Source organism: Rana temporaria, chromosome 10, assembly GCF_905171775.1.
Source record: "Rana temporaria chromosome 10, aRanTem1.1, whole genome shotgun sequence".
Classification (NCBI taxonomy): domain Eukaryota; kingdom Metazoa; phylum Chordata; class Amphibia; order Anura; family Ranidae; genus Rana; species Rana temporaria.
The window spans coordinates 35,594,849-35,619,478 of NC_053498.1; the positions used below are offsets into that span (position 1 = coordinate 35,594,849).

The 24,630-nt window shown below is 42.9% G+C and overlaps 1 protein-coding gene across 1 annotated transcript in view; it reads right to left on the reverse strand.

Annotated features, from left to right (window-relative positions):
• The window catches only part of LOC120916518 (cathepsin D-like), a 103,250-nt gene that overhangs the window by 16,046 nt on the left and 62,574 nt on the right, over positions 1–24,630 (reverse strand). Inside the window, exons 5-6 of the mRNA XM_040327533.1 lie at positions 9,976–10,175; positions 6,239–6,361 (exon numbers count right to left, since the gene is read on the reverse strand). Of these exons, the coding sequence (XP_040183467.1) occupies positions 6,239–6,361; positions 9,976–10,175 (323 nt within the window). The remainder of the gene's footprint in view (positions 1–6,238; positions 6,362–9,975; positions 10,176–24,630) is intronic.

The window sequence follows — 24,630 nt, forward strand, 5'->3', positions numbered from 1 at the left end:
GAACTTTCCCTTTAAAGTGCCGTCATACGTGTTGTACGTTACCGTGCTTGGCTAGAGCATTTATGTTTCACGATCGTGTGTAGGCAAGACGTTTTAATGATCGGATTGAAAAAAAAATCGTTTTTTCTAGACCCTTAAAAACGTAATTTTATCGAACCCGAAAAATGGTCATGTGTACGCAGCATAAGTCCATCCAAAAGTAACATTTAATTTTCTGGAAGAAAGTTAAAAGCTGAATCACTTATCAACCTTTTATATGTCTTAGTAACTTTGGTGAAAAACTCTGTTATTAAAGAGGAGGTCCAGCCTGGGTGAGCAAAAATTAAATGTCAGCAGCTACAAATATTGTAGATGCTGACTTTTAATATTAGGACACTTACCTGTCCAGGGAGCCTTCAACGTAGGCACCCCAGCTGATCTTCGGATCGACTCCTGGGTGCTGCCGCTGCCATTCCTGGTAAGGGAACCAGGCACTGAAGACTTTCGGCTTCACTCCTGGTTCCCTACTGCGCATGTGCGAAGCAGGAGTGCCATTCTGCCACCATCATTTGGCGGCGAGAAGGGATCACCGCTCCAGGTGGGTCACTATGTAGAGATGGACTGACTCAGGATACCGTGGGTGCTGGCAATGCACTGACCATGCATAAGATACGAAGAAAGAGGATGGATAGCTGCACTCCAATGACCAAACGGTTGTCTTTTATTCAAAAAAACACAGCAAGTACATCACTTCACAGGTGCAACAAAGGAACAGGTAGATAGCCGACGCGTTTCGCACTGAGCTAGTGCTTAATCATGGCTGATTAAGCCATGATTAAGCACTAGCTCAGTGCAAAACAGTGGGCAGTTAGCTAACGGTTAAGATACAAAAAAACTTCTGTGTGCAGCAGCCCCCCTCAGCCCCCCAATACTTACCTGAGCCCAATCTTCCTCTAAGGGATGTGCATGAAAGCCTCAGCCGTGCAGGACTCTCCCTCCTGGTTGGCTGAGACACAGCAGGAGCGCCATTGGCTCACGCTGCTGTCACTAGAAGTCAGTTAGCCAATCAGAAAAGAAAGGGGGTGGGGCCAAACCGCACCTGCTTACCTGCTCTGTGAAATGGTTTTGCACAGAGCAGCCCAGATCCTCCTCTTCTTAGGTCCCTCGCTGGCTCTCTTGGCGCCTCCTTCCTGTCGAGTGCCCTCATAGCAAGCAGTTTTCTGTGGGGGCACCCAAGCTGAGCCACTGTGACCATTTAGACATGGAGGTACGGTTCATAACATGTTTGTAAAGTTGTTTTTTTTTTCTTTAAAAATAACAATCACTTTAAAGCTTTTTTTACATTTCTTCAGTTACTTTCCAGGCCTAGATAAATGATGTCACGCATCCCAGGAGACTTCAGGTAGGGAGGAGCGTTTTTCCCAGCTAAGCACACCCTACTGCATGCTTGCCTGAGCTAAGGGCAGATGGTACATGCAAATGCTACATGAATCATCTGTCCGTACTCAAGATGGCCACGGCCAGAAATGTTAATGGGTGTTTTTCAAATCAAAATAACAAAATAAAGCATGGAGACATGAATGGATGGGTGAGTTTGCTTTAAATATTAAGAATGATTTAAACAGCGTTTTTGGTTTGTGGTGTTGCAGTGTAATTCTGCATTAAGATTCTAATTGGGAGGCGCTGGCGATAATGGTGGATAGGGTTGTTTTTAGATATCAAGCTTCGCACACCTGAATTATAATACTTTTTTGCAAAAGCTATATACTATGCATTCATTTGTTTAGTAAGAACTACTGATAAAAATCACACTACCAAAGGAGAAAAGAAAGATGTTTCCTGTTTTATTAGCACTAAAGAGCTTTATGACTTCCTCCTTTCCTTCCTCAGATTACCTTTAACATATAGCTCTCGTATTGGATTTAGCCACAAATGTCCATAGGTGGGTAAAAGTAGAGAATGAGTGAGGAAAATAAGTTATCCCAATTTGTACGTTTTTTTTTTAATACAAAAAATTAAATACAAAAATAAAAGTACAAAAAGCCAATTTCTAACTTCTGAGGCTTGCTGCTGCTCCCTTTAACCCGGTTGGCCAAGTTACTGGTCCACAAGTGCATTTATAGCTAATACAGTTGATCGCAGTATGGGCAACACACTAATACCTTACAAAAAATGTTGTATAGTTTTGAATCTATGCAGTCTCCACTAATACTCAGAGAAGGGAGAAGGTGGAAGCAGCAGAGTGGCTTGCCGCATTAATGCCTAAATGCTAAACATACACAAACACACACACACACAGAAAAACCTCCAGTTATGCCCCTTTCACATGTATGGATCCCGTGAGGATCCGTACATGTCTCATCCGCTTGCTCAGTAGGGATCGCTCCATTGATCCCCGCTGAGTCGGCAGATGACGGGCGGTCCCTGCACACTGTGCTGGGACCGCCCTGTCAGATCTCGGCTCTCCCCTATGGGAGGATCGGATGAACACGGACCGTCTGTCCGTGTTCATCCGATCCGCTTTGTAGACCGATGGAAAAATAGTATTTTCCTCCGTCTGCAGAATCGGAGTATAGCGGACACTGATGAGATCGGGTGTCAGCGGATGTTCATCCGCTGACAACCGCTATCCCATAGGGATATATGTATGTCCGTATTTCATCTGAAAACGGATGGATGAAATACGGACATACGGTCCACTGGTGTGAAAGGGCCCTTACACTATCCTATACTCATAGTTTATCTAGAGGAAGGCAAAAAAAAAAAAGCATAATCCAATTTGCTCCAACGGGGGAAAACAATCCTTCCTGATCCCCTAACTGGCAATCGGATATTCCCTGGATCAACTTTACCTATAAAGTATTCATATTCAGTTATATTATGTGCATTTAGGCTGGGTTCACACGGGTCCGACAAATGCTCCGACATTGGGAGCTAATGTCATATGACGTGTGAAAATCAATGTTTCCCTATGGGAGCCGTCTTAACTGGTCCGACACAAGTCGGTCCGACTTTGAAGATGCTCCCTGCACTACTTTGGCCCTACTTCAGCCCATTCAATATCATTGAAGTCGGATCAAAGTAGGAGCCTTGTCCTTACCATACGACTTTTGACATCAAACATGTGATTACAGCAGTAGTAAAAGGAATTTATCTCACTCTGGGATTGTTTTGATTGGTCAAAGAACAAGTCAGACTATCACAAAGTTGGGATTCTGTTCATTTAAGTCTGATGGATGTAGGACTGATGTCGCAGAGCAAAGTAGGATGAAAGTCGTATGATTGTCATGTGGTATCAGTGTGAACCCAGCCTGAGGAAAGAATCCAGGCCTTTTTTTACATGTCAAAAATATTTTATTGAGTACAAAGGTGTAATGCACATTACAGGGAATACATTAAATACATCGAAAATAGAGAAGCTTAAATATTCTTATTCCAATATGTAAATATACAAAGTAAATATTTGTGGACAAAGTATGGTATACTATTTAGTCACTAATGACATTAAGATTATTAAGTTTAGAGGTTTTATGTAGTTATTAGTAACTACTGACATATATATTGTCCTCTGTGAAGCAAAGAGTTACCGTATTTATCAGCGTATACCGCGCACTTTTTTCCCCTTAAAATCAGGGGAAAATCGTGGGTGCGCGATATACGCCGATCCCCGCTGTCTCTGACATTGTCCGAGCATTGTCCGAGCCGAGTGTACTGTGCACTCAGCTAGGCTCGGCCACGCTCGGCTCTGCCCGCAGCGACGCGAGAGGAGCCAAGAGAACCCGAGAGAAGCCGAGTGCGCAGGAAATCCGGCTCTGCACAGCGCGCCAAATTCAAACACACAACGGAACGCAACCCTGGGCAAGGTGCGGATGGACACCCACAACACTCAATGGACCCCGCACAATACTCGACGGACCCAGCGCAATGCCGCAGACGTACGCCGGACAAGGCCACCGATGAACACCGGGCAAGACATCCAAAATGTAATTTAAACTTCCCTTCTCAGCTTGGGGTGCGCGCTATACGCCGGCGCGCGGTATATGCCGATAAATACGGTATTAACAATATAAAGGGAGCTTCTAAATCATAATAGTAAAATAGCAAATAACAGAGAAAAACGAAAAAATAAATGAATAACGGTAACTATAAGCCAGGCCTTTTTTTAAAACAATCTACTGAGCTGGCCAAAACCAGCTCTTGAGGAAGCTTATTTTACATTTTCACAACTCTTACTGTGAAGAAGCCATTCCATATTTGGAGTATAAATCTCTTTTCCTCCAGATGTACAATGTGCCCTCTGTGATGACCTTAAAATGAATAACTCTACACAGAGTTCACTATTGTATATATGATGCATGCATTTTCCTAGCCTCCAAGGGCCAGATTCTGGTACATTTACGGCGGCGTAACGTATCGCATTTAACCGCCTCAACCAAAAGTGTCCCTTTATGTCAAAAATAGTTTTAGAGCAGCTAAAAAACTGCGATAATAAATTATAATCACTTGCAGAATTGTGCGATAGCGATTTGTGGGGAAATTCGTCATAAAAAAAAAAATAATGACAGCGACAATTCTGCAACTGAGCAAATTTCAGTGATTTTGATTTGATTACATTATTGAATCATTTTTATTATAATTATATTATTACTTGTTATAATTATTTATAATTATTTATTATATTATAATTTATAATTTTGTTTTTAAAAAAATGTCATACCCGGGATGCCTATTAGCAGAAATGTATCATGGCCTAGGTTGACAAGGCCCAGGCCTAGGGCGGCACTTTGCGGGGGGCGGCGAAAAAGCACATATCTTCTTCCCTCTCAAATCACTCCCCAGCACATATCCCCATAACACCCTCTCCCCCCAAATTAAAAGATGCTCTGTTCCCCTGTCCTCATCCCACCCTGTTCCTCTGTCCCTCCCCCTGTCCTCATCCCACTCTGTCCCTCTGTCCCTCCCCCTATCCTCATCCCACCCTGTCCCTCTGTCCGTCCCCCTGTCCTCATCCAACCCTGTCCCTCTGTCCGTCCCCCTGTCCCCATCCCACCCTGTCCATCTGTCCATCCCCCTGTCCTCATCCCACCCTGTCCTCATCCCACCCTGTCCCCCTGTCCTCATCCCACCCTGTCCTCATCCCACCCTGTCCCCCTGTCCTCATCCCACCCTGTCCTCATACCACCCTGTCCCTCTGTCCGTCCCCCTGTCCCCATCCCACCCTGTCCCTCTGTCTGTCCCCCTGTCCTCATCCCACCCTGTCCTCATACCACCCTGTCCCTCTGTCCGTCCCCCTGTCCCCATCCCACCCTGTCCCTCTGTCTATCCCCCTGTCCTCATCCCACCCTATCCCGCTGTCCTCATCCCACCCTGTCCCCCTGTCCTCATCCAACCCTGTCCCTCTGTCCGTCCCCCTGTCCCCATCCCACCCTGTCCATCTGTCCATCCCCCTGTCCTCATCCCACCCTGTCCTCATCCCACCCTGTCCCCCTGTCCTCATCCCACCCTGTCCTCATCCCACCCTGTCCCCCTGTCCTCATCCCACCCTGTCCTCATACCACCCTGTCCCTCTGTCCGTCCCCCTGTCCCCATCCCACCCTGTCCCTCTGTCTGTCCCCCTGTCCTCATCCCACCCTGTCCTCATACCACCCTGTCCCTCTGTCCGTCCCCCTGTCCCCATCCCACCCTGTCCCTCTGTCTATCCCCCTGTCCTCATCCCACCCTATCCCGCTGTCCTCATCCCACCCTGTCCCCCTGTCCTCATCCCACCCTTTCCCCCTGTTGTCATCCCACCCTGTCCTCATACCACCCTGTCCCCCTGTCTTCATCCCACCCTGTCCTCATCCCACCCTGTCCTCATCCCACTCTGTCCCTCTGTTCTCATCCCACTGCGTCACTCTGTTCTCATCCCACTGCATCCCTCTGTTCTCATCCCACTGCGTCCCTCTGTCCTCATCCCATTAAAATGACAGGGCGGGTCTTAAAAAGGAAGGGGTGCGTCATATATAAAGTAGGGGGTGCGTGAGTTTCACCAGGCCTAGGGCAGCACAAAACCTAAATACACCCCTGCCTATTAGAATCTTGTTTGGTCAGATTTAATATTTCTAAAAATTACAGGCCTACAGTATAAAACGCCAAATTTCCTTGCAAATAATGGTACCGCTTTCAGCACCTTTTTTCTGAAAGAATCATACCGCCAGGGAGGTTAAGCGAGAAGAAGGTAATACATAAAGAATTATGTAATAATCTGTGAAATACTTACTCATCAGTCTTGATTTGCCAGTAAGCCATACGAGTTACATTTAGATAGTGAAAATCTCCCTTGAAGTACTTAGGGTCCATGCCTCCCAAGAGAAGTTCTCCTCCAACTGCTGCAGTAGGATCTCTTTAAACATGACATACATATAGAAATTTGATTATTTTGTGGTGGCATTCTGTCAATGAAGGCTTCATGAAGAACATATATTGAAACTGGTAGGCTACTATTACCGTATTTTCCGGCGTATAAGACGACTTTCTAACCCCTGAAATTCTTCTTATATGTTCCGCCTATGACGGATGCACTCTCATCCGAGACCGAGGACGAGAGGGCATCCGTGATAGGCGGAACACTAAACACAGTGTCTCCTGGGAAGCGGAGTGTTCGGCCTATCACAGAAAAGCAGAAAGAGGGGCGCGACTTTTGAAAAATGGACGGACGCGGTCTGCATGTCATGTCACGTATAAGGTAAGCAGTGACACACTAAGGCATGTTATTGGCGCACAGTGAGGCATGTAGTGGGGCACAGTTAAGCATGTAATTGGGCACAGTGAGGCATGTAATTGGGCACAGTGAGGCATGTAGTGGCGCACAGTGAGGCATGTAATTGGGCACAGTGAGGCATGTAATTGGGCACAGTGATGCATGTAATGGTGCACAGTCTGGCATGTAATGGCACAGTGAGGTGAGGCGAGGCATGACTAGTAGGAAGGGGGTCGTCTTATACAGTGAGTATATCCCAAAACCAACATTTTAGCTGGAGAATTAGGAGGTCGTCTTATACGTCCTGTCCCTTTAGTTTTTAGGACTGACTAACTACTGTACTCTGCAAATTTCCCTCTTCAATGTGTCTGTCCATACAGTAAATATAAGAGGACAGCTGGAAATGTCAGCCCAATCCAATTGTCCTTTGACATACATAGTTGTCTGGTAAGTTTAAATAAAGAAAAAGGTTCCCTCTAGCTCAGGTGTCTCCAAACTGTGGCCCGAGGGCCAGATGTGGCCCTTTGTTAGCCTTTATCCGGCCCTTGGGGCACTATTACTCCCACTGACACCAACAAGGGGGCACTGTCTCTTTCACTTATACCAATGGTAGGATACTATTCCTCCTACTGATAGGGGCACTACTCCTCCTCCTACTGACCACCAACCATGAGGCCATATTTATTCTCACTGATGCTGGGCCCAGGACATTTTCTGCGCCCACCGGCCCTCCTAAATTCTGAAGGACAATAAACTGGCCCTTTGTTTGAAAAGTTTGGAGACCCCTGCTCTAGCTCAACCTGTGTGCATATACAGTATGTTGCTACAAATTTCCATATATCTGTATATTGTGTTTGCTGGGAAACATATCTAATAGTGTTTTTACGGTAAAGAACCGTTTATGCAGTTTAAGGCCCCTTTCACATGGTCGGACCTTTGAGGTCCACCTGTCAGTTTTGGCAGTGGACCTGAACGACCGCTCCATGCATGCCTATGGAGCGTCGGATGTCAGCGGAGACATGTCCGCTGACATCTGATCCGACCCGATCCGCGAAATCAGATGGCAATACGTCCCCATCCGTCCATGGCGAATAGGATCGGGTGAGATCTAATGAAAATGGACATGCAGCGCTGCACAAGCCCCTCCCCGCTCAGTGAGCAGAGAGGGACTTGTCATCCACCGGATCAGCGGAAAGATCTCCCGCTGAGCCGGTGGGAGCTGGCGTACTCCGTAGCGACGCCGATTGTATGACTCGGTTCTGCCCCCCCGGCGGCCGTGTCATTGGATGTGATTGACAGCAGCAGGAGCCAATGGCTGCGCTGCTATCAATGATCCAATGAAGTGCCGACAAGACCAGGGGGAAAGCAACGTGGGATCGCGCCCACAAAGAATTGAGGCTCAGGTAAGTAAAACAGGGGCTCGGGGGGGTCGATGACTGCAAGGTGTTTTTCCACCTTAATGCATAGGATGCGTTAAGGTGAAAAAACACAAACCTTTACAACCTCTTTAAGAAAAAAAAGCTCCTCATCCAACTTCATTGTGTGGCTGCATGTCTTTTTCAGACAGTTTTCTCACAATCCTACAGTCATTATTAAAAGACACTGTATGTATATTGTGATCATATCCCCTCTTAAATGCCTCTTCTGCAGGGAGAATAAGGTTAATATTTGTAGTCATTCCCCAAAACTGAGGTCCACCAGCCCTCTTATTAGTTTTGTTGCTTCTCTGGACATCTCTCCTGAGGATTGGTGACCAAAACTGGATGGGAAGATGAGGTTGAACCAGAGCTTTTTAAAATGGTAGCATTGCATGCTATTGCCAAACCTGTGCTTTACACTGACCCTCAGATCCTCTTCCATCCTCAATTTCCCCGATTGATCTCCCTAAATGAGTATCTTGCATATCAATGCAAATTACTTTAAACTTTTCAATTTTTTTATATCTTTCATGTATCTGCCATATCTCTCAGATGGTTTGCATATAAGTATTTATTGGCTCAGATGGGTGTTCATCAGATGGGTGACAGCTTTTGTTTTAAAAATAACAAACATGTTATACTTACCACATCTGTGAATGGTTTTGCACAGAGCAGCCCCGATCCTCCTCTTCTTGGTACCCATGATGGGGCTACTGGCTCCTCCCTCTTCTAAATGCCCCCAAAGCAAGCCGCTTGCTCTGGGGGCACTCATGCCTGCTTGCCCCCAAGCCGCCTCTATAAGACACACAGAGTGTGGCTCGGCCCCGTCCCCCGCTTCCTCTTCAATGGCTTCTTCTGCTCTGTCTCAGCCAATGAAGAGAGAGAGACCCAAGAGAGCTGAGGTTCCCATGCACAGCTCTGGTTCGGGCTCAGGTAAGTATTGAGGGGCAATTACCTTTATGCATAGAATGCATAAAAGATAAAAAAAAAAAACTTCCTTCAACCTTTACAATCACTTTAAACAGCTAATCTCCGGGGAAACAATAGGAATTGGATAACATTTTTAACACTGTCCATTCAATAATTTCTCTTGGGACAGGCAGTTGGGTGCTTAAACCCCCATGCTTAATGAGCACCACAAACATTTAAGGCCGGCCACAGATGGTTCAAATCTTGTCCGGTTCTTCTTGACTCAGATTCAAATCATGTATGGGCAGGCTGAATGTACCAAGTTGATTGATCAATCAACTTGTATACAACCAGCCTGCTGGATTTACTTGAAATTATCGCTAGCGGGCACTGTCTTCTCCCAATGGGGATGGCTTACCCCGCCCACCCTTGCCCCCCCCCCCCCTGCTGGGAGAACACAATGATTCGGCAGGAGGGATTCCCCCATCAGCACTGTCTGATGGGGGAATTGTGAAAATCTCTTTCCTGTGGTTGCAGGAAATAAATTCTCACCATCTATGACCTACCTAAGAAAAGGCTAGATGTGGAGGCACAGTCTGACTGACCTTTAGATATTTTTGCTGGCGAAAAATAGCCAGATTAAGATGAGACGCATGTCTATGGCTGTCTAAAAGCAGCACTTATTACTTGATGTTTTATTGGTCAAATAAAACCAAATTTCTGGCAAACCATTATTTAAAATACAATGCAGCTTATACTTACATGTATTACATGTATCCGATCTATAGTGATTCCCAGAAGATAGATAGATAGATAGATAGATAGATAGATAGATAGATAGATAGATAGATAGATAGATAGATAGATAGATAGATAGATAGATAGATAGATAGATAGATATGACAGGTCTATTACATAAAGATGACTGACCTATTCAAGTAAAATGAGAAGACATTATTTTCCAGTAGTTTCTGCTTCATCATATTGTCAAACAAGGGAAGGACCCCATCTACAGATATACTGGGATACCCCAGTCCAAGAATGCCATCAAATCGGGCAGCAAGAAACACAATCCCAGGCTGCTTTACTGCCTCTGCGAATGTTTGGTTCTGGATAGGCAGACCACCAATCTGTGGGAATATAGCATGACAATGTGACATTAATAACAGAAAACTAGACCACAAAGTCACCTTAAAGGTGTAGAGGTCACTGACAGCTTTATATTTTAGAATATACAGTATGAACCTCAAAGAATATTGTTTCACATATAATGGGTTTAATAAGTAGCTTATTGTATTTTTCATTTTTTTTAATAGTTGAATTTAGGACCAGACACCCATTTGCTTGGTAAGCGTGGTATCCTCAATAAAGGCTGCCACATATAGTTCAAATTGTGTCCAATTTCTGGCCAAGTTCAAGCTGTGGGTGCCTTGTTTACACCACCTGCCTCAACAAAGTTTGATTGTTAAATTGACTTTTGTCTGAGGAGTCAGGTGGAAAATTGTCAGCCGAACAGCTCTTGCGTCCAAGCAGATGCTGGCACTGGTTAATTTTTCTACACTTTTTTCTTTCTAAATTCCAGCTCCACTATGCACCAATATAGCATTCATGTACTTTTTTTGCAAAAATATCAATGCTTTCCATTAAATCTACAGTCACCAGGGTTGCCAACTTTCAGTAAATTTACAAACAGTTTGTAAAATCCATAATCGTTGCATTTGTCCATGAATGTCAGTTACAGACATGCAGCCTATATGTCCGCAATGGACATTCAAGGACAGATGCAAAGAGTACGGATTTTCCATACTGTTTGTAAATTTACTGAAAGTTGGCAACCCTGTCAGTCTCTTACTTTTCTGGTCCTAATCCATGTTTCCAGACATTTCCATCAGTAATGTCTTCTTCCTGATCAAACTTTAGGTCATGACACAGGAAGGAGTTGAACAGCTGACCTCATCAGCATACACTGTGCATCATCCACCCTCCCATTCCCAGGTGCACGTTTTTGAAATTAAAAGCAATCAATCATTGATCACCTTTTTCACTAAATACACATTCAGATTGCATAGTGTATGGCCATCTTTATACAAGTACATAGGAGGAAGTGGACAGAAACACTCAGCTGTCAACCCCAGTTCACAACTCTGCATAGTTTTAGAGATCAGCTGGTCAACTCCTTCCTGTGTCATGACCTAAAGTCTGATCAGGAAGAAGACATTACTAATGGAAATGTCTGGAAACATGGATTAGAACAAGAAAAGTAAGTGACTGTAAATTTAATGCAAAAAAAAGTACACAAATTCTACATTGGTGCATAGGGGAGCTGGAATTTAGAGGGAAAAAAAGTGTACAGAGGTGAACTTACCCTTTGAGTATTCTGAGAGCTGAAAGTGCTGGCTGTCAGAAAACAGAATTGGTTATATGATAGTTCCCATCTATGCATTGTGGTGTATTAAAACACAGGCTCATGGTGACGCATTACCTAAGTGTGTAATGCATTGCTACTAGTCACAAAGTAGTGTGAACAAGCTCTTAGTGTTTGACAGTAAGTGTTTTGCACACTTATGTTTATATGTAGATATACAGTACATGTTTTTTAAAACACCCAAAGTGATATTTTAGTTACAGGTGGAGCCTAATAGGCTGAGCCAGGCACTGACTTCTAATATGTCTTGGATTCTCCAACAGTGAGATCTCCCTGTCCTTATTCCTGACTCTTTTTCCGGTCCACCTGTAAATAGTTTTTGGTGTTTCTACCCATCTTTGTTTGCTTCAGCTTCTCCTGCTGCATTTATCATGATATAAAATGTATTCAGGTTCAACAGGTAGAGCGGAAGCCCTCATAACCTCAGCAGGTGGGCCAACCCAGGAACTCAAGCACAGAAATCTCACCAATAGATTCCTGTCAGGTCACTTGCGGTCAGGTGACAGATGCACACCGTTGGGGTCAGGAGTGCACCGCTAAGGTAGTGGACCCTATGGCTGAATGTTGCAGAAGGAACACTGGGTGGCTAAGGAAGGCAGGTCCACTGGAGCACTAACAGGGATCTCACAGGGAGCTAGAGCCTAAGATTCCCCAAGGTGCGGAGTCTAAAGTCCAGCAGGTGTTCCCCAGAGCCTCTAGTGGTGAAGATGGACTGGACTGCAACTGGATCCAGGTCGTGGCCCCCAGAGTCCCCCAGCTCACGTTCACAGTAGGCTGTAGAGGATGGAGGGGAAGCAGCTCAGGATACAAGAGATAGTGAGGGGATAAGCCAAAGGTCAGCTAGCAGACTAGCAGACAAGGATAAACAAAGTACAAAACAGATTATAGCACACACATGCAAAAATGACATTTAAGAATAAACAAAGGACACGCCAAAGGTCAAGATCACAAGCAGACAGGGATAGTCAAGAACAAGCAAAGATCAGGAAAACAGAGACAGACGTAGCACAATAGATTAACAAACACTGTTGATCAGCATGGCTAGTTTGCAGTGCACAGGTTAATATAGAGTTCCCTGATAGGGCCTGGGGTGGAGCCATGCTGGAGGAGAGATTACTTAAGCAGCCAGGTGAGAGTGGCTGGCCTTTAAGAACACATGGAGGAGGTGAGCTGACAGACAAACATTACTGCATATCTATGACAATTCCCTTACAGATATACAAACTTGTCAGGCAGTTGGACTCTCCAATATGTACAAAACAAGAATATTGATTTTCAGCGAGCTCGCCTTTTACCTACACAAAATACAGTGCCTTGAAAGAATATTCATACCCCTTGAAATTTTCCAATATTTTTCATGTTGCAAACAAAAATGTAAATGTATCTTATTGGGATATTTATGTGATAAACCAACACAAAGTGGCACATAATTGTGAAGTGGAAGAAAACTGATAAATGGTTTTCAACATTTCTTACAAATAAATATGTGAAAAGTCTGGTGTGCATTTGTATTCAGCCCCCTTTACTCGAATACCCCTATTAAAAAAGTGGAACCAATTGCCATCCGAAGTCACTAATTTAATCTCAGTATAAATACAGCTGTTTTGCGAAGCCCTCAGAGGTTTGTTAGAGAACCTTAGTGAACAAACAGCATCATGAAGACCAAAGAACACACCAGACAAGTTAGGGATGAAATTGTGGAGAAGTTTTACGCAGGATTAAGTTATAAAAAAGTATCCCAAGCTTTGAACATGGAGCACTGTTTAATCCATCATCTGACAATGGAAAGAGTATGGCACAACTGCAAACCTACCAAGACATGGCCGTCTACCTAAACTGACAGCCCGGGCAAGGAGAGCTTTAATCAGAGAAGCAGTCAAGAGGCCCATGGTAACTCTGGAGAAGCTGCAGAGATCCACAGCTCAGGTGGGAGAATCCATCCACAGGACAACTATTAGTTTAGCACTCCACAAATCTGGTATTTATGGAAGAGCGGCAAGAAGAAAGCCATTGTTGAAAAAAAGCCATAAGAAGTCTTGTTTGCAGTTTGTGAGGGACACAGCAAATGTGTCAGATGAGACCAAAATTCAACTGTTTGGCCTAAACGTGTGTGGCAGAAAACTAACACTGCACATCACCTTGAACACCCAATCCTCACCGTGAAACATGGTGGTGGCAGCAACATGTTGTGGGGATGCATTTGTTCAGCTGGGACGGGGAAGCTGGTCAGAGTTAATGGGAAGATGGATGGAGCCAAATACAGGGCAATCTTAGAAGAAAAATTGTTAAAGTCTGCAAAAGTCTTGAAACTGGGGCGGAGGTTCACCTACCAGCAGGACAACAACCCAAAAAATACAGCCAAAGCTACAATCTTACAATCGCCAGATTCTCTGTTTGGAAGCTGAAGAGCAGCTTTTTAACACATTTTCTGTCACTTTTTAAACAGCTGTTCTTTTTTTCCCTCCTTCAGACTACTAATTAAGGGGAGTGGTTAATTGGTCACAGGTGCTTGATGTTCTATATCATTTTCTGTAGAACTAATTTCTGAGCTTGCTCATCCTTGAGCTTGACACCTTTTTGCTTACTGGAACTTAGACCAACTGGAACTGGACTAAGTGGTAAGTTAAAAACCACATTGATAGAAATCCAAATGCTGTTTATTGATCACCAAAATTACAATCAAAGGACACCAACACACAAATGTGTAGATGCGTTTCACACAGTATAATTGTGTGGGCTGGGGCTAGCCCTTGACTGGAGTTCCTATCAGGCACGAAAAAATTCACCTGGAGCGGTGAGTTCTTTATTTCTATCAAGTTAAAAACAGGAGGTTATAACAGAACAGGTGATCTGTAAGTGACATCTGAAATTTCTTGTTAGTAATATTATTATTGTAACTGAAATGTGAGCTAGCATGATTGAAGGTTTTGTGCAATGCCCAGTGTGCCACATTTATACAACAATGGAGCAACAGCTTCAGGATGGATACCGCTGCAACAGATGTGAGCAGGTTGCCCTTCTGGAAGCTTGCATTAGAGATCTGGTGGAGAAAATTGCAACACTGGGCAGAACTGACAACCTTGAAAGGGGTCTTCTGCTCACTAAGCAGGTGGCTAGTGGGGTTAATAGGGAGGGCTGAGGGGCAAGTCATGATTATCAGGTAAGAAGATGAGTTAATTCAGTTAGAGGGAGTGGTAGGGGCTCACAGAAAAGGAAAGCCAGCCCTGGGTTTGAGCACCCTAACAGATTCAACAAGTTGGGTGACGATGTGGGGGTATCAAACTGGTGGCAGCCCTAGATGTCACTGCTCCCCTTAACAGGCGGGAGAGCAGCCCATCCAGTAGGGGTGGAGAGGGGAGTGCAGGTAGGCCTAGACAGTTGGTGGTAATAGGGGATTAGATATTCAGAAGGACTGATCGAATAATTTGTCGCCAGGATTGCCTCAACCGAATGGTTTGCTGTCTCCCTGTTGCCAGGGTTTGGCATGTGGTGGACCAGGTTGATAAATTACTGGGAGGCACTGGGCATGACCCAGCTGTCTTGGTCCACGTTGGAAGATGGAGGCTCTTTGAGAACCAATTTAAAGAACTAGACTGCAAGTTGAAGGGAAGAACCCAAAGATACTATTCTCTGAAATATTGCCTGTTACATGCGCAACATAAGAAAGGCAGGGGGTAATTAGAGAGCTGAATACAAAAGGTCTTTAGCTATGCAAGGAGGAGAGATTTGGGTTTTTAGAGCACTGGGCTGACTTTTCATTTGGGTGCAACCTATATGCTGAATATGGTTTGCACCCAAATGGAAGGGGGGAGGGGTCTACTGTTCTGGGGAAGAGGTTTATGGGAAGGCTGGAGGAGTATTTAAACTAAGATTGTGGGGGGAGAGTGAATTAAATTATAATGAGGCAGACATGTCAGACAGGGGTCAACCCTTATTGGTGGGTGGAATGGATAAAAATGGGGGAGGGATATGGTAGATGATATGAAGGTTCCTATATTACAACCAACCATTGGAAATGGTACCATTTGTACTAAAATAAAAAAAACGGGGGATTTTTAACTACAGTACCTGGACACGAAACAGAAATGGGAATTCTTCAAAGTAAACTCACTGCAAAGTATATTCCCATGGGCAATACGTTTAAAAGGCTAAAAATAAAACCTATGTGGCTTACGGCCAAAGTTAAAATGGCGATAAATAATTTAAAAAGCTTTTAAAAAATATAAAAATGTTCCAAAGAATATAACAGAATATGTAAAAAGGAAATAAGGATGCAAAAATTCAAAACAAACAACAGATTGCAAGGCATTGTAAGACATACCCCCCAAAAATTAAAATATATATTATAGTAAAAAGGTCAGGTCTGAGCATGTAGGCCCCTTTACAAAATAATCTAGAGTGGGTGGCTGGGGACAAAGAGAAGGCAAATTTAATAAATACTTTTTTCAGCTCTGTGTATACAAAGGAGCATGGGGGAGCTCATGCCCATAATGTGGGTGGTATTGACAAATGATCCACAATGGCTCAAAAGTGATATGGTCCAGAAATATTTATACATAGTGTTGAGCAGAATACGCCATATTCGATTTCGCGATATATCTCGAATATATAGTCGAATATTCGAGATATATTCGCTAAATTCGAATATTCGTGATATTTTATCGAAATGAAATGATTGCGAATTTTCGCTATTGCGAATGCGAAAATAATTGCGAATTTTCGACAACTGCGGTAGGAGCACTCTGATTGGCTCAGAATATTCTTGATACTTTTTCGAAATTTCGCAAAATGCGAATGCGATATTTACTGCGCAATTTCGACAAATGCTGTAGGAGCACTCCGATTGGCTCAGAATATTCGTGATATTTTACAATACAAAATAATTGCGAATATTCGGCAAATGCGGAAGGAGCACTCTGATTGGCTCAGAATATTCTTGATATTTTACAATAGAAAATAAAAAGTGTTTTGCATTGGTGGTGATTCTTTACTCTATCCATCTGTCACAGCCGTTTGTCAATCAAACACCTTGAAGATTGAACACGTTCATGCTGCATGCTTTGGACTTTTTTTCACTTCACATATCAAAGACATTTTTATGAAAGATTATTTTTCTATTATTGGGACTATATTTCTTTATATATTTGTTTCACTGGGCCAGATTCAGCAATAGATACGACGGCGGATCTCCTGATCCGCCGTCGTATCTGTGAGACCCGACGGTCGGATCTGTGAGATCCGACGGTCGGAGCTATGCGACTGATTCATAAGAATCAGTTCCGCATAGATCTCCCTTAGTTCCGACTGGTGTAAGTGACTTACACCAGTCGAATCTTAGGCTGTAAACTCCCGCCGGCCGCTAGGTGTCATCGCTATTTTTTACCCGTCGCATATGCAAATGAGGAAAACCGCCGATTCACGTTCGTACGCCCGCCCGTCGCTCATTTTCTACGTCGTTTGCGTTCGGGTTTTTCCGGCGGATAGCTACTCCTGCTATATGAGGGGTAGCTAATGTTAAGTATGGCCGACGTTCCCGCGCCGAGTTTTAAATTTTTTACGTCGTTTGCGTAACGTGATCAGGAATCCCGATGGCCGCAATCGACGTACCCGCCGCAAACAATGACGTCCTAGCGACGTCATTTGGAGCATGCGCACTGGACTTTTTCGCGGCGGCGCATGCGCAGTTAAATCGGCGCGGGAACGCGCCTGATTTAAATTGTACACTCCCCCTAGCCGCGGAATTTGCATTCCGCCGGGGGGAGTTACGATCCAACGGTGCAGTTTGCGAGGTAAGTGCTTGCTGAATCATGCACTAGCCTCGCTAAATTGCACCGGCGGAACGTAAAAAACTTAGATCCAGCGGATCTAAAGATCCGCTGATCTACCTGAATCTGCCCCACTGTGTATTTCACAAGTTATTTGCGCTTGCTTATTTTATAATTTTCCCACATGTCTTGTCACTAGACATATTTTTTATTCTTGTAGAGCGACTCCATTTTCTGTCTTGTATTAATTTATGTTGTATAACATTTTTGAGTTGCTGCTGTATTCTCCCCTTTTTTTAAGGTATGCGCAATTTTTTCCTTCTTACAAAAAAAAATAATATCAAACATACAAATATTCATAACAGAAACATACACAAAGCCCCCCCCCTTTTGCATCAGAGACAATCAGAGTTCTCCTACCACAGTTATCGAAAATTCGCAATCATTTTCGCATTCGCATTAGCGAAAATTCGCAATTTTTTTTTTTTAATATTTGGCAACATAAAAGGATCGCCTCAGCTTAGCTACTCGGCCCAGGGTCTCTAATCATACCAGCAATGCTTTTAGACGTCGATAGGATGTGATCTGTTTTAAAAATAAAATTGAAAAAATGTGAATATTCGGAATCGCGAATATTCACCGCGAAATTTGAAATATATCGCGAATACTATATTCGAGCCGAATATTCGCAATATGAATATTCGTGAGCAACACTATTTATACAGAATGAAGGTATATAAAGCACCTGGACCAGATGGCATCCACCCATTGATCCTAAAAGAATTGAGCTCTGTCATTTCAAGGCCATCGTTTCTAATATATAGGGACTCATAAATGACTGGAATGGTACCACTGGATCGGCGCAGGGCCAATGTGGTGCCAATATTTGAAAAGGGATCAAAGTCTTTACCAAGTAACTAGAGTTTACCTTCTATAGTCGGGAAGATACTGGAGAGTTTAATAAAAGACCACGTAGATGAGTTCTTGCTGGAAAAAAATATTTTAAGCAACAGACAGCATGGATTCATGAAAGACAGAAGTTGTCAAACAGACCTGATTTCTTTTTATGAAGAGGTAAGTAAAACCTTGGACAGAGGTTTGGCTGTGGACGTGGTATACTTGGATTTTGCAAAAACGTTTGACACAGTTCTCCACACATGGAATATGTGTAAGGTAAAGTCTACATGCTTGGAAAGATGAATTTGTAAATGGGTAGAAAACTGGCTAAAATACAGAATTCAGAGAGTAGTGGTAGAGGGGGTGGTGGTACAAAAGGTACCCCAAGGTTCAGTGCTGGGACCATTACTTTTCCATATCTTTATAAATGATATTGGGTCTGAGATTGTGATAGACGTGAAACTAAAATGAATATTTTTGTGTTATGATTAGAACCACTGAAATGGAGTGTATATTTTCCTTGAAATGATTCTTCAGATTTTGTCAGATATGTTCTTAAAGTATATTTTAACTTGGATGGACATACAGAGAGAGCTGTTGAAATCAAAAAGCAACTCCATCCACTCACTCACTCTGTGTCCCCCCTCCCTCCTGGATTCCTCAGTTGTAACAGGAAAAGCCTTCCCATCCCCCATTGTAATTCACTCTTCTCTGCATTCCTGATCATTTCAAGAGGAAATTGTGACTTTGCTACATCCTGCCTTTTGGAGATGGAAAAGGAATTTGTAGCCTGGACTGTTTTTCCCTTAAAAGGCAACGTGCTGGTTTCCTGTGTATGGATTTGTAAATGGGCGATTTGCTGGAACTATTTCCCAACGAATATCCTTCCTCCTGTCCTGGACATGCCCCTTTCCAGCCCACCTCACTACATCCTTGCAGTTCTGATCGAGAGACCCCTATCATTTATGATGGAACAAAGACTTTGCCATGTGGATTAACAGAATGGGAGGGTAACTGGGTGGAGTAAAGGGTTATTGGGAGGGATTGATGGGTGTGTATTCTGTGACGACATAAGGAGAATAAAGCTAAGAATGAGAAGATTGCCATCAGCATTCTGCTCACATTTTACCCCCTGCATCTCTGTGCATCTGTCTGTTCTTCTCTTCTCTCATCTTCCTGCTGTGCACTTCAGCTCCAGACCACAAGAAGCTGTGTATGTGTGTGTGTGTGTGTGTGTGTGTGTGTGTGTGTGTGTGTCTCTGTTTGTTTCTGCTTATTTTAACAGATTATAGCAGTGAATCATGGCAAATCCAAATCAATTGACGCTCAACGTGCTTCTTTTGGACTTCAAGGACAGACTTTGTGGACGCACAAGAAACTGGCTGAGAATTGAGGGACCGTCTACCATTGAAAGGGGCGTCATGAACCCCTAAACACGGTAAGTGCGAGTTTTTTTTTGGCTCCCTTACACCGTGTTACAGGCTGGACGGCCTCTGTTCCCATCTAGTTTGTCTACAAATTCCGAGCCTTTGAAACAGACGGTATAATTCTGGTCCAGAAGCGAACCCCGGTTTGTGTTGATTCACTGCTATTAATTTTTTTTTTGGTTCTTGCCTGTTTGTATGCTGCCTGTGAGTAGAAGGGTGAGCTTGTGGGTTGTTTGCTGTCTGTTTGTGGTTGTGTGTGAAATCGGCCTACTAAGTTAAGGTACTGGTCGTACATCGTCTCGGATTAAGCCGATGTGATAAAGGGGTGTGCACGGGGAGTGCATGCTGGCTGGGTTGAGCCTGGGACAGCTCTAAGGAAGTTGGCTGCGAAGATATGGGTCCAAACCTCCTTGTTTAGATTAATTGGGGAACTGGGATTCTGGGGTTTATTTGAGTATGTCTGTGGTGAGATATTGAGTCAGCTTTTCCACATTTTGTCCTTGCTTTGAATAACGCGGGGATTTTTGTTTACTCAACTTCCCTGTGCTAGGAAAGGTGGGGGCTGAGCTGGAGGAGGTCGTTTTTGTGTGGCTTCTGCTAGCTGGCTATTTGTGTACATTTGTGTGTCTTAAATTGCTTTTTCCCTTACACTTCTGCCTTTTGTTACAGCTGGCTTGCAATAGCTAGCTTACTTAACCCTTTATCTGGACAAAGGCTGCTAAATTCTGTGTTTGGCTTCTTGCTCTGCCAACTGTGCTAATTTGTGACCTGAAACTTTATGCCTTTTGTCACAGCTGGATTCCATTTCACTTTGAGCCTTGCAATAGATAGCATACTTAACTCTTTGCAGTCTAAACAGAAAACCTTTTTCATTTTTGTGCCTTTCCATTTCTTAGTTAATTTTATATATATATATATATATATGCTTATGGGGTTTTTGCTGGAAAGCACTGTGTTGGTACAGGAATAGAACGAATCCTTTCCTTGCCAGTCTGAAAGGACCGCATGGTTAAGCAATTACTTGTTTCTGATAAGTATAGATATATCTGGATTTCTTGTCATATATATATCAACTGCTGTTGACATTGATTTCTGTTTTTAATATCTGGCTGAAGGTTGAATTTTTTTTATTTTCTTCTCTCCTTGCTTTGTCTTTACTTTTTCCTTGATTCCTGATTTCCCCCCCCTCCGCCATCTTTTTCTTAGCTCCTCCCTTTCTTCTCCAAATACTTGCCGCTTTTTTCATAGCTCCTCCCCCATCTGCCATCTTTTTCTTAGCTCCTCCCTTTCTTCTCCAAATCCTTGCCGCTTTTTTTTCATAGCTCCTCCCTTTCTTCTCCCTTTTTCATAACCACCCCCCCCCCTCCGCAATCTTCTTCTTAGATCCTCCCGTCTTCTCCAAATCTTTGCCGCTCTTTTTTCATAGCTCCTCCCCTCTCCACCATTTTCTTCTTAGATCCTCCCGTCCAACCCTTTCTTTGCTGCCTACTACACAGCCCCCTATCTTCCCCTCCCTCTATGTAGCATGCTGATTGTACTGACTGTGCTAGAAGTGATTTGATTGCGTCTAATGGTACATTGTGTCTGTAACATATAACTTATGGTGTCTTTCTTTGCATGCACTTTTCGTTTGGGTTCTCAACTCTGTGCTGGAATCGAACTCTTTCTTTCTTATTTCTTTCTCCTTTCTTCAACCCTTTTTTTTCTTCTTCCCATTGAAATTCATTGATCCCTTTTCCCAATTCCTTGTTGGCAAGTGGTGAATGAATTCTTCTTATTATTATTTTTGCTGTTTTTTTTTTATATTTCTGGGATGCCTCCCTGATATAATATATACTCCTGCCCCCTCCCTGGTGGGGGGATAGAACTGGGTGTGTGAGGAATGTGGGAGGTCCAGACCCCTGCATCCTGCCCGCCCTGAGCTCTGCCACATTTGCAAGTTGGAGGATAGCCCCCCTCTTCCCCCCCAGGGACGACAACCTAGGAGACAGTTTTTTGTAACACAGAGTTTTTTTTTAACAAAAGGTTGACTTGGGATATTGCAACTGTTTCTGTACAATTAAAATTGGTCTGAATATGCCTGTTACATTGTACGCTGATTTATCAGATAATTCGATTTAACTAGAAATAATGGGATATTTCTCCTGAGGTTTAAAAAATATGGAACAGACATTTGATGCACATAATAAGCAATTGTTAAGTCTTTATTTTACAGTTAAAATCTTCTACAGAGAATTAATTTAGGTGAATTATTTCGTCCCGTTTTTTTTTTTATCCTTTTAATCGGATAGATTGAATGCGTGTTCTGTGGGGACCTGTCCCATCTGGGTTGCCCACTTACACTTACACTGACGATGCCATGCACTGTATTTTGACTTGATGCATAGAGGGCTTTTTGCCAGTTTTGAAATTTATAATGTGATACCCAGGGCCTGTTATTGTCTTTTCGTTTCCCTCATGTTCTGCCCACGATGCCTGCTGGAAGCATGGGCCCCGCCCGACTGCTTGAGGCCGTGCCCCTTCTTTCCCCTCACGTTCTGCCCAACTGTATGCCCCGCTGGAGGAAGCATGGGCCTGCCCGGATGCTCTTCCCTGCTGAAGGCTTTGCCTCATTCTGAACGCATATGGTGTCGCCTCCTGCCCGCTGCCCGCTGCCCATACTGGATTCTGTGCCCTCCGGCCCACGGGCCTTCTTCTTCATGCCCTCCTTAGTCTGTCCAGGGGGGGGTAACTACAATGCCACTTCGCTGGACAGACACGTAAGGGAGGAGAATGATGTAGATGGGAGTGGCAGACCTACCTGAAGGTAGAATCCGCTCATATGCTGTCATGTGTGCCCCGACCTCAATGCCTTGACCTCATGGGGTGCCCAAAAGCGGTAGAGAGAGTGTGTAAATCCTGGCGTTCATGACTACAGAAGCTGTGTTCACAAGTCACAAATGAGGGATGAGGAGATTCTGGGTATCACATTGGAACAGTAGAACATTTTACATAGTACATTTAAATGGTTTTATTCCACATGCTGTGCCATGCCATCCTCAGGGTTAAGTGGGTAAGTGGCCCCAAGGGGGGAGCATTCAATACATTATCCCTTTCTGAAATCTTGTTTGAGACAGTCTCTAGATTAGATTGTTATGAGCTATGATTATGTGACCGCTTTTGAAAATAGGTAACTAATATTCGTGTACGAGTTTTTCTCACATTTCTGATGTAGGTACCGATAATTACCAATATCCCCTAGGTGATGATTAAAAGGTTCCTTCGAAAATATTCTCTGGAAGATGAGTGATATTATGGATTGTGCCGCCCAAATCTGAATGAAATTATATATCTTTTTTCAAATACATGGGATTGTGACCACTGGGGTTTGTGGGTTGGAATATCTCAAAGGGGGGGTCCTTGTTACATGGGGTAATTAGTTAATTAATGTCAGAGTGTAAAGAAGTTCTTTAATGAGATAATTAAGTTTAATTCTGCCTGTAAATGTTTATGAATATGTTTACTCCAACAACTGAAAATGTATTATGACATGTCAAAGCATAAATATGGGATTAGAACAAAGGTTTAATGGGAAAATTGTTGATTGAGATTGTGTGAAGAATTGTATACAATTCAGTTAATGGTAAACAACATGGTATTTTGTATTTAACTGAAATCCTACAGATCTGGTCGTAAGAATTAATAAGTTGAGGTTTGAGCAATGTTTACAACAGATTCTAAACTTGGGGTTGGTTTATTATAAGGTTCCCAAGGAAAAATATTAAAATATGAAAGTTATGTTCAATCTAAAAACTTTATAAAAAATATTATTATAAAAATTGTAAAAATAAAATTAAAAAATAAACAAGTGTTAAAAGTTATTATAAAATGACATTTCTGATAAAATATAGATTGTGAGTAATTATGAGTGACTTTATCAGTAGAAAACAATGGTCGGTTCATGCGCAGGGACTGGTCAGTGGATTTCATGAGATTTGTCCTCTAAGCGATCTTTTGTCGCTATTGGAAGTTAAGGAATGTCATGTTATAATGTGGTGTACATGATTTTTGGCAGATGTACAAACCAAATATGTTTTAAAATTTTTGAAAAAGAGTTAAAAATGAGAAAAACGATGCAATTCGATTGGATTGTATATGGTCTAAAACTTGTACAATCTGCTCCAAGCATGGGGGGGGGACAGATGTTTTCCCTTAAGAGGTCATTAACAGCAGATCAGGTTACAGGCTGTGGTGGTTTACAGGAGTGAGTGCTAGCTTGAAATCCGACTCCCAGTCTAAGCATCCTCAGCTGCTGTGCTTTACAATGGCTCTTTTGCAAGTTTGAAGGGAAAAACAAATAAATATCAGAGTTTATGTTAAGTAAACTATGGAAGCGTATTATGAGGGTAAATCTTTCTTTAATAATAAAAGGTAATTTGTACACAATCATTAGAAGATCTGCCCTTAATAATAAAATATTCTCTTTCTTTCTTTCTTTTTCTCTCTCTCTCTCTCTCTTTCTGTGGGTTTTTTGCACCATTTGGTTTGAAGAATACCTTACTTAAAGGGTGTTATTTTAAAGAGAATGAAATATGGTGTTAATCTGCATAGCTTAAAAAAGGTCAGATAAAATAGTGAAAAATAAAGTAATAAATAAATAAAGTTTCTTTAGGAAATAAAATATTTAGGACAGAGCCCAATATAAAATTAAAATGCAAATGAAGGGAAATATAGTAATTTGGTGGGAACGGATGCTTTTATGAAATTTAACTTAGTAATGTAAATGTAGATTGGATAAATTCTGGTTGCTATGGTCAATAGAGGTTTGTTAACTATAAACAAGAATGCATTCCAGTATATTACTGAACACCTAGAGGCCACTTCACAAATGACTTTGTATAAAATTATGGCCTTATACAGGATATTAGGTGAACAAGGGGGGCATTTAGAATGTCACCTGCGGACAATATTTTGGGTGATAACACATTTGTACTCAAATAGGTATAGCAATTCTGTTTATATTGGTTATGATAATGTTTTGTTATATTGACCGTGTCCTCCATTACCGTCCTTGTCTGTTAAGAAATAACAA